This window comes from Acipenser ruthenus, unplaced genomic scaffold, assembly GCF_902713425.1.
Source record: "Acipenser ruthenus unplaced genomic scaffold, fAciRut3.2 maternal haplotype, whole genome shotgun sequence".
In the NCBI taxonomy this organism is placed as follows: Eukaryota; Metazoa; Chordata; class Actinopteri; order Acipenseriformes; family Acipenseridae; genus Acipenser; species Acipenser ruthenus.
The window spans coordinates 42,501-53,914 of NW_026708384.1; the positions used below are offsets into that span (position 1 = coordinate 42,501).

General features: G+C 39.3%; 1 protein-coding gene across 1 annotated transcript in view; it reads right to left on the reverse strand.

Annotated features, from left to right (window-relative positions):
• LOC117422757 (scavenger receptor cysteine-rich type 1 protein M130) overlaps positions 1–5,641 on the reverse strand; it is a 23,651-nt gene extending 18,010 nt beyond the window's left edge. The window contains exon 1 of the mRNA XM_059021057.1: positions 5,184–5,641. Within this exon, the coding sequence (XP_058877040.1) occupies positions 5,184–5,250 (67 nt within the window). The 5' untranslated portion in view covers positions 5,251–5,641. The remainder of the gene's footprint in view (positions 1–5,183) is intronic.
• Between the last annotated feature and the right edge of the window lie 5,773 nt (positions 5,642–11,414).

Genomic DNA, 11,414 nt, shown 5'->3' on the forward strand with positions numbered 1-11,414 from the left:
TATATATATATATATATATGAAGAGGTTAAGGAAATTGCGGAGAGACTATAAAATAAAGGAATTATATCAAAAGAATTAAATAAAATACATGCAGCCACATAACGCAAGAACAGGTCTAGCAAGAGGAAATCCTAAAACACACAAAGAAAATCACCCTATGCGATATGATAGTCAGAACGCTCGTTCATCCAACACACATAATAGCTGGAATAGCAGAAAAACAACTTAGGTCGCACGTTGAGAAATTAATAAGCTATGTTAAGGATACAAACACAATTTTTAAAAAGACTTGAATCACTAAAACACAACCTTCCAGAGAATACAATTTTATTTTGCATGGGTGTAAAATCCTTGTACCCGTGTCCCTCATAAAGAAACTTTAGAAGCTTGTCAAAAAGCACTAGATAATAGACTAGATAAGAAGGCTGTGTGGTCCAGTGGTTAAAGAAAAGGGCTTGTAACCAGGAGGTCCCGGTTCAAATCCCACCTCAGCCATTAACTCACTGACCAGCAAGTCTCTTAACCTCCTTGTGCTCCGTCTTTCGGGTGAGACGTAGTTGTAAGTGACTCTGCAGCTGATGCATAGTTCACACACCCTAGCCTCTGTAAGTCGGATAAAGGCGTCTGCTAAATAAACAAATAATAATAATAGATCAATCAATACCAACAGCAGAGGTGCTGAACGTGATCAACATAGTTTTAGAAAACAGTTATTTTACATTTGTTAATAAGAATTACAAACAAAACGATGGTACAGCATTTGGATCTAAATTAGGAATGCATTTTGCCAGTACATACATGGGGAAATTGGAAGAACAATTACTTAGAAAATCGGAAAGGGAACCTTTAGAATACATTCGGTTTGTAGATATTTTTGGGGGTTTGGACACATGGAGAAGAATCTCTTTTCCAGTTTCATAAAATGGCAAATGAAATACACAGTAATATTAAGGTGGAGCTTCGATGGACAAGGAAATAAATAGAATTTTTAGATACCATAGTAAAACTTGAAGAAGGTTCAACTGAGACTGACCTCTTCTGTAAACCTACTGACATGCACCAGTATTTACACATGTCCTCTGCACATCCGATACACAATCCCAAAGAGTCTAGGATTGAGAATACGAAGAATATGCTCAAAAGAAAGTGACTTTGTAAAACAAAGAAATGTATTAAAAACAGATCTTAAAAAAGAGGATACAAAGAAAGAATTATAGAGACGGAGCTAAGAAAAGTGGATAAACTAAAAAGAGATGATCTACTAGATTATAAAACTAGAGATAAAAAAGAGAGTCCCGTTAGTAATGACTCACTCTAAACTTTTGCCCAATATTTCTAAGATAGTTTGGAAACACTTGCGGATTCTACATAACTCAGAAAAATTAAAAAAAGTATTTCTTAAGGCCCGTTGTAGCATTCAAAAGAGAAGCTAATTTAGATGATATTTTAGTTCACAGTAAACTTAAAAGATTAATTGACAAAATAGGTTCTACGAACATGTGCACCAGTAGATGTAAAGTGTGTAAATACATGGACAAAAGTAAAAATACAATTAAACATAAGAACATCACATATCCACTAAAAACTATTTGGGCAGCAGTGTGGAGTAGTGGTTAGGGCTCTGGACTCTTGACCGGAGGGTTGTGGGTTCAATCCCAGGTGGGGGGGACACTGCTGCTGTACCCTTGAGCAAGGTACTTTACCTAGATTGCTCCAGTAAAAACCCAACTGTATAAATGGGTAATTGTATGTAAAAAATAATGTGATATCTTGTAACAATTGTAAGTCGCCCTGGATAAGGGCGTCTGCTAAGAAATAAATAACTAATACGTACTGTAAAAATAGCAATGTTGTTTATGGAATAGCCTGTGAAAAATGTGATGAAATCAAATATGTCGGAGAGACTGGAACCACTTTATATAAAAGAATTTAGAACCACCTTTTATTAATTAGAAATAAATTAATGAATGAACCAATAGTACAGCACTTCACCAGTTAAGGACAGGACATGAATGATGTAAAGTTTGTAGTATTAGAGCAGCTAAAATTAGACAATGCGACATATAGAAGAATAAAAGAAAGTAAATGGATAAATAGGCTGAACACGATTATGCCAGCGGGACTCAACAGAAAAGAATGAACTAATTAACTTCAATAAATATATAACATTTAAATAAATAAACAAAATTCATTCAAAAGTTGTGCATACTGATGCGCTGGGGAGGCCAAATCTAGACTGATCCTCAGAGCCAGCATTGCATGATATAATAAAAATATAAGTTTATATAAAGTAATGTTAATTAGAATGAATACAGATTCAAAGATAGAAGTAAAAATGATGTCACAATATATAGAACACCATTACATCATGTAAGAATAAATCATGGATTTGAATACAAACAATAACAAGTAGTTGTCATGCCGTCAAAAACCTATAAACACCTCTAATGTTTTGATTCAAACACAGGCTCCCTTGAGAAAGATATGGACAACATATCGAAACGTTGGGCAGCTGTGGAGTAGTGGTTAGGGCTCTGGACTCTTGACCGGAGGGTTGTGGGTTCAATCCCCAGTGGGGGACACTGCTGCTGTACCCTTGAGCAAGGTACTTTACCTAGATTGCTCCAGTAAAAACCCAACTGTATAAATGGGTAATTGTATGTCAAATAATGTGATATCTGTATAATGTGAAATAATGTATAATGTGATATCTTGTAACAATTGTAAGTCGCCCTGGATAAGGGCGTCTGCTAAGAAATAAATAATAATAATATATAGATAGATAGATAGATAGATAGATTGATAGATAGATAGATACAGCAGCTGTATAATAAAACATACAGACAGTACAATACAAATACAGAACTAAAATACTTTGAAAACACAGACGAGTCAAACTCAACACGACAAGCAAATCAGCTTGTGACAAACCATCAGAGAAACGCCTAATCAATCATTTAAAACAAGCGCAGCTCTCCAGGAGAGAGATAAGCGTGCAATTCAGCCCTTAGACTGAAATTCATCTCAAGACCACGGAGCAAAACAAGCAAATGATACGGACTTGAGGAGCCGTCAAACACAAAACTGAGTGCGACCGAAGACTGTAGCGACTGTAAAGTATCCGTTTGTGTGTGGAGACCGCTTACAAAGCATAGCCTTGAATGAAAACAGATATACCCGGGGTTCAAACGTCAAGCGAGCCATATAACACACGAGGAGGAGTTTGTAATGTATATCTCAGGGCTGCGTGATATCAGGATCCAGTTTGATTAATGTTAGAACGATGCTAACCTACAGACTCACCAGAATCGATTTGTGGTAGAAATCTACAATAAATTAGCTTTTTTTTCTGGGTGTAACTAATGAAAACCAAGATTTGAGTCTATACAGAAAGTCTAGCATGATGTTGGATTGCAAGATGATCCACACGCGTCTTGAAATCGAGATTGCGATCCAGCCGCTTACTCAGAGATGTCCAGCTGTCAGCTAACTCGATGTTAATTAGGGGAGACCGGGGTTGGTTGTCACACCTTTTACTCTATTATTTTCCTCAATCTGGTGGCATTCTGCGAGGTTCTGTTCCTCGTTATATTGAAGAATAACTCTTCGCGTGCAAATTCATGTTTTTTAATTCAGCATAACTTTATTGCAAATATGATATTTAGACGGTTGAAAACGCGCCGGTCGCCTCTGACAACCTGCCCCGTACTGGGGTTGGGTGTCACACGATAGGGGGTTGGTTGTCACAAAGAATGTCCTTGGTTTTACAGCAGACAATAATGCAACATTTTTTAAAAAAATAACATAGTTTCTACTGTGTACAATGACCAAAAATATTATTTTTTTTACTTTTTGTGTGAACATAAAAAATATCGACCTATATCTATTTGAAATGTTGCCCCACGCTACAAAATAATGCCACAGCCTCCACAGAACCGGAGGACAAACAGTAAATAACTTAAATAAGCTTTATATGGTGACATATCCCACATTTTGGTGTAAAAAAAAGTAGAAAATATAAGACTTCTTCCTATAGAATTTCCATGTGAAAAACCAACCTCAAAAACGATGAGACCAACCCGACTTTACATGACAATTTAATTATCTCAGTACTACTGGGAGAACCTACTGGTTTGGTTTTTACACCAAAAGATAACCAGTATCCGGTTCTATTAACATGGCCATCAGTTCAAACAAACTCCAATACTACTAAGAGTTATAACATAAATAACAAGATATTAATTTTTTTGCTTTGGGTATGAAAAAAATGATATGCGCTAATCTTTATGTTAGATGGAATTGCGCTCAAATTACACGTTTCAGTGTTAGCTTCACCTGCCAGACATAGTGTCATAGTTATGAGCACTGTGACAACCAACCAATTAGATAAAACGGAGATTAGATAAAGGGGCATTCAGAACAGAAAATAGGAGGCACTTTTTTACACAGAGAATTGTGAGGGTCTGGAACCAACTCCCCAGTAATGTTGTTGAAGCTGACAGCCTGGGATCCTTCAAGAAGCTGCTTGATGAGATTCTGGGATCAATAAGCTACTAACAACCAAACGAGGAAGATGGGCTGAATGGGGCCTCCTCTCGTTTGGAAACTTTCTTATGCCAGCCCCTGTCTTCCCAACTGTAACTAGAGTTGAATCAATAGCAGCATTTGTCCTTGTAGAGAATATCGCAGCTTTGGTCTCACACGAGTTGAAAAGGAGATTTAAATCAATTGAAATCAAAATCAGATTGCAAAAGATGAAGAGTTTGTTTTTGAACACGCACAAAAAGTTTCAGTTATTAAATTATTAAAATCATTGTAATCCTTGAGTTGCAGACACACTATTTCGTTTCATTTTTGTAAACGGTAGTTTTTTTAAAAATATATTCACAGCTCTGGATAAAAGTTGATCTCCTCTAGAATGAACTCGCTGTGCTTCATGAAGCCGAATGAAAGCTGCTGAATAAAGTGACGTTAAAATAGTGAATAATTTAATATTATTATTATTATTATTATTATTATTATTATTATTATTATTATTATTTATTTCTTAGCAGACGCCCTTATCCAGGGCGACTTACAGTCGTAAACAAAAATACATTTCGAGATTTATTTATATATGTATATATATTTCATACGTTTTTCACATAAACAGTTCGATGAATTTATTAAAAAGTCTACTTACCGACAGCGCTGTAAATGAGCTGAAATATACAGCGCTTTAATCTTGGTCCCATTTTTGTGTCATTCATAAAAATATATAAATCCTCTGGAAGCTAAAGTGTTATTGTTTTAATTAATCGTGATGATTATTATTATTATTAATATTATTATTATTATTATTGTAGTTTTATTGTTTATAGCGTTAGACGCGTTCTTGTAACAAATGAAAAGACAAAACGTTTTTGAACAGCAGCAGCTCTGAGGAGAGAGTGAGTGACAGAGAGAAAGAAAGAGAGACAGAGAAAGAGAAAGAGAGAGAGAGAGAGAGAGAGAGAGAGAGAGAGAGAGAGAGATAGCGAGCAAAGTTTGCAAAAGCAACGAACTTCCTTTCAGCGCGAGGAGAGATGAAAGAGAGAAGAGGAAGAGAGCGAGAGAGAGGGGGAGAGATTGAGAGAGGGGGAGGAAGGGAGAGAGAGGGAGAGAGAGAGAGGAGATTGTAGGTCGTCACTGAGAGAGGGGGGAGAGACTGAGAGAGAGAGAGAGAGAGAGAGAGAGAGGAGGGGAACGAGAGCGAGTCTCTTTCAGTGTGAGAGGAAGCGCTCGTCTTTTTTGTTGTCGAACACGCGGTTCAGGGTCAGGTTATTTTTCAGGCGCGTCTGATTGTTGTTCCATTGTTCTCAGAGCTGAGAGAAAGAGAGAGAGAGAGAGAGAGAGAGAGAGAGAGAGAGAGAGAGAGAGAGAGAGAGAGAGAGAGGGACAGAGATACTGAGGCAGTGAGACACAGGGACAGGGACAAACTGTTACAAAAGTCTTGTCTTTCATCATGTTGAACAAGCCCCTTGCTTTTTTATGATGTTTACAAACAGCATTGCAATAACTCATTTACTCTGAGTGTCTCTGTGTCACTCTGTGTCCCCCTGTCTCTGTGTCCCTCTGTCTCTGTGTCTCTGTCTCCCAATCTCTCTGTGTGTCTCTGTCTCTGTGTCCCTCTGTCTCTGTGTCTCTGTCTCTGTGTCTCTGTGTCTCAGTCTCCCAGTCTCTCCATGTGTCTCTGTCTCTGTGTCCCTCTGTCTCTGTGTCTCTGTCTCCCAGTCTCTCTGTGTCTCTCTGTCTCTGTCTCTTTCCTCCTTGACAGTTCAGTGTTGAATGGAGATGGAGAGACAAACAGGGTCCCAGAATAGCCCAGCTCTGTATTTTTAACTGCACTGCGCTCAGAATCTTACACAAAACAGGAAACCAACCTGAGGTTACAGGAAACCCAACATGCGACAAAACAGCACAGCTCTGTGTGTGTGTGTGTGTGTGTGTGTGTAAAAGCACAGCAAAGTGCAATAAAGCACAGAGAGGTGTGGTAAAGCATAGGGAAGCATTGTAAAGCACAGAGAGGTCTGGTAAAGCACAGGGAAGCATTGTAAAGCACAGAGAGGTGTGGTAAAGCATATGGAAGCATTGTAAAGCACAGAGAGGTCTGGTAAAGCATAGGGAAGCATTGTAAAGCACAGAGAGGTCTGGTAAAGCATAGGGAAGCATTGTAAAGCACAGAGAGGTCTGGTAAAGCATAGGGAAGCATTGTAAAGCACAGAGAGGTCTGGTAAAGCATAGGGAAGCATTGTAAAGCACAGAGAGGTCTGCTAAAGCATAGGGGGGCATTGTAAAGCACAGATAGGTCTGCTAAAGCATAGGGAAGCACAGACAGACAGATAGACAGACAGACACCCCCTCTGTCTTCCCAGAATCAGATCCTCTCAATATCTTCTGCTAAATAACCCTAATACAGAGTTTCATCAGTGCTTCTCCAGATACAGTGCCTATAGGAAGTATTCACCCTCCTTGGACGTTTTCACAGTTTGTTGTGTTACAACCTGAAATCCTGATGCATTTAAATGGGATTTTTTTTCCTTTGATTTACACAAACCTACTCAACACTTTCAACGTGTGAAAAAATGGGGGGGGGGGGGGGGGGGGGGTGAAAAAACAAATCAATTAAAAATAAAAACCTGAAAAGTCTTCATTAGATAAGTATTCACCCCCTTTGTTATTATTATTATTATTTATTTCTTAGCAGACGCCCTTATCCAGGGCGACTTACTATTGTTACAAGATATCACATTATTTTTACATACAATTACCCATTTATACAGTTGGGTTTTTACTGGAGCAATCTAGGTAAAGTACCTTGCTCAAGGGTACAGCAGCGGTGTCCCCCCCACCTGGGATTGAACCCACGACCCTCCGGTCAGGAGTCCAGAGCCCTAACCATTACTCCACACTGCTGCCCCGATGTGCTATGACACTCCTAAATAAGCTCAGGTGCAACCAATTCCCTTCAGAATTCACACAATAAGTTAAATGGAGTTCTTCTGTGTGCAATAAAAGTGGTTCACATGATTTCAGATTAAATACACCTGTCTCTGTAAGGTCCCACAGTTGGGTAGAGCATTCAAAGCAAAGATACTACCATGAAGACCAAGGAGCTTTCAAAACAGCTCCGGGATAAAGTTGTGGAAAGGCTCAGATCAGGGAAGGGGTGTAAAATCGATTTCAAAGGCATTGAATATCCCTTGGAGCACAGTCAAGTCATTAAGAAGTGGAAGGTATACGGCACAATCCAGAATCTGCTTAGAGCAGACCGTCCTCCCAAACTGAGCAGGAAGAGGCCAACGACAACTCTGAAAGACCTACAGCGTTCCACGGCTGATGTGGAAGAAACTGCCCATGTGTCAACAATAGCTCAGGCACTCCACAAACCTGGCCTGTATGGCAGCAGTGTGGAGTAGTGGTTAGGGCTCTGGACTCTTGACCGGAAGGTTGTGGGTTCAATCCCCAATGGGGGACACTGCTGTTGTACCCTTGAGCAAGGTACTTTACCTAGATTGCTCCAGTAAAACCCAACTGTATAAATGGGTAATTGTATGTAAAATAATGTGATATCTGTATAATGTGAAATAATGTATAATGTGATATCTTGTAACAATTGTAAGTCGCCCTGGATAAGGGCGTCTGCTAAGAAATAAATAATAATAATAAGAGTGGCAAGAAGGAAGCCATTTCTGAAAAAAGCCCATGTAAAATCCTGCTTGGAATTTGCAAAAAGGCATGTGGGAGACTCTGAAAAGATGTGGCAAAAGATTCTGTGGTCCGATGAAACAAAAATTGGACTATCTGGCCTAAATGCAAAGTGTTATGTCTGGAGCAAACCCAACACATCACCCAGGTAACACCATCCCTACTGTGAAGCATGGTGGTAGCAGCATCATGTTATGGGGATGTTTCTCATCGGCAGGGACTGGGGCACTTGCCAGTATAGAAGGAAAAATGAATGGAGCCAAATACAGGCAAATCCTTGAGGAAAACCTGCTGCCCTCTGCAAGAAAGCTGAAACTGGGACGGAAGTTCACCTTTCAGCAGGACAATGACCCCAAGCACACAGCCAAAGAGACACTGGAGTGGCTTAAAAACAAGAAAGTGAATGTCCTAGAGTGGACCGGTCAAAGCCCGGACTTGAATCCGATTGAGAATCTGTGTCAAGACTTGAAGATTGCTGTCCACCAGCGATCCCCATCAAACTCGACAGAGCTTGAGCAATTTTGCCAAGAAGAATGGCCGAATATTGCACGATCCAGGATGTGCAAACCTGGTGGAGACTTACCCCAAAACACTGACACCTGTAATTGCTGCCAAAGGTGGTTCTACCAAATATTGACTCAGGGGGGTGAATACTTATCTAAGCAAGACATTTCAGGTTTTTTATTTTATTTTTCATTAACTGTTGTTTCATGATAAAAAGTCTCTTGCCTCTTCAAAGTGTTGAGAAGGTTTGTGTAAATCAAAGGAAAATAAATCCTATTTAAATGCATCAGGATTTCAGGTTCTAACATAACTAACTGTGAAAACGTCCACGAGGGGTGAATACTTGTTATAGGCTCTGTATACAGAAATTCTGATCCATGCTATCTTGTTGTAAACTCCCCAGTAATGTTGTTGAAGCTGACACCCTGGGATCCTTCAAGAAGCTGCTTGATGAGATTCTGGGATCAATAAGCTACTAACAACCAAACGAGCAAGATGGGCTGAATGGCCTCCTCTCGTTTGTAAACTTTCTTATGTTCTTATGTTCTTATCTTGAAGGCGTGTGCTTTGAAATCTCCCGGCTGCAGTCCTTTGCAGATTTGCGGTGTTGCAGTTTTTTTTTTTTTTGCAATTTGCAATTTGCAAAGACCGACATCTCTAGAGCAACGTCTCACGAGGTCGGCTGTGGGCATTATTCAAATTTCACTTCAGATTTCTCACGCAAAACAATAAACGGCTCAGTATTTGTAATATGGGAAATAACGCCTGCATGGGTAAAGCACAGGCAAGCAGTGTAAAGCACAGAGAGGTCTGGTAAAGCACAGGCAAGCAATGTAAAGCACAGAGAGGTCTGGTAAAGCATAGGGAAGCATTGTAAAGCACAGAGAGGTCTGGTAAAGCATAGGGAAGCAATGTAAAGCACAGAGAGGGCTGGTAAAGCATAGGGAAGCATTGTAAAGCACAGAGAGGTCTGGTAAAGCATAGGGAAGCATTGTAAAGCACAGAGAGGTGTGGTAAAGCATAGGAAAGCATTGTAAAGCACAGAGAGGTCTGGTAAAGCATAGGGAAGCATTGTAAAGCACAGAGAGGTGTGGTAAAGCATAGGGAAGCATTGTAAAGCATAGAGAGGTCTGGTAAAGCATAGGGAATCATTGTAAAGCACAGAGAGGTGTGGTAAAGCATAGGGACGCATTGTAAAGCACAGAGAGGTCTGGTAAAGCATAGGGAAGCATTGTAAAGCACAGAGAGGTGTGGTAAAGCATAGGGAAGCATTGTAAATCATAGAGAGGTCTGGTAAAGCATAGGGAATCATTGTAAAGCACAGAGAGGTGTGGTAAAGCATAGGGAAGCATTGTAAAGCACAGAGAGGTCTGGTAAAGCACAGGCAAGCAATGTAAAGCACAGAGAGGTGTGGTAAAGCATAGGGAAGCATTGTAAAGCACAGAGAGGTCAGGTAAAGCATAGGGAAGCACATTTAAAAACAAACATGGTAAACGAGGGTAAATGCGCAGTATAACGGGGGGGGGGTGATTTAATTTTCCCAGAAATTATGAAAACACTAGAAATGATGAATTTCTCCGGTTTTTTTTTTTTTCTTTCCTAACCGAAGAGTTGAGAAAGTGACTTCATTATGTATGCGTTGAGCGTCATAGCCAGTTGCCAAGTCCGCTTATAATTGAGGGTCGCGGTTTGGAACGTGCTTAAACAGCCATCCGCTAACATGGGTGCCGCTTGTTTTGGGCTTGTTTTGAAAGGCAGTGACGTGTTTTTTTTGTTTTTTTTGTCTCTCGTGAGGCTTGGCAACACTTTTCATAACCGTCGTTAAACTTGACTGGTCCTGGAAGTAGGACGCGGCAGTTTGTAGTAAAAAAACGAAAGATTTAAATATTTATTTTATTTTATTTGATCATTTTCTGTTTTTTTTGCGAAGATATATCGATTTAAAATGAAATTAAACCACGTCACTGCAGCGCGTGTTCAATTTTTTTTTTTCAAAGAACAAAAGGATTTGGTACATAATACGTTAAAAAAAAAAGATTTAAATCTCGTTCAACTAAATTAAGATGTAGATAAAACAAAAAAACACCGACTTATATCTTGTAAAAAAAAATGTAAGTAAATTTCTTCCGCCGTGTGAGTGGGAGTCTTGTAGCGCGAGTTGTTGCCGAATTGCGTAGTTAAAAAACTTACAATTTTCTCCATTTTCCTTGAAATCCAAACCACGCAGTAGAAAAAATTAATCATCGCCGGTTTTTTATTTTCTTTTCATATATATTGAATGTGTTTTGAGTTATATTATTCATTTAATAACTGTTTTTTGTCCTCTATATTACACAGCGACTCACATATTTCTCGTAAATTTCAGTAGCGTAGGCTTATCTATATTAAAATACTTCACGATTCAGACAGTCCCCCTGAGCTTCAATCTGCATAGTTTTATATATTATACAGCAACACCAAACACGATTCAGACAGTCCCCCTGAGCTTCAATCTGCATAGTTTTATATATTATACAGCAACACCAAACACGATTCAGACAGTCCCCCTGAGTTTCAATCTGCATAGTTTTATATATTATACAGCAACACCAAACACGATTCAGACAGTCCCCCTGAGCTTCAATCTGCATAGTTTTATATATTATACAGCAACACCAAACACGATTCAGACAGCCCCCCTGAG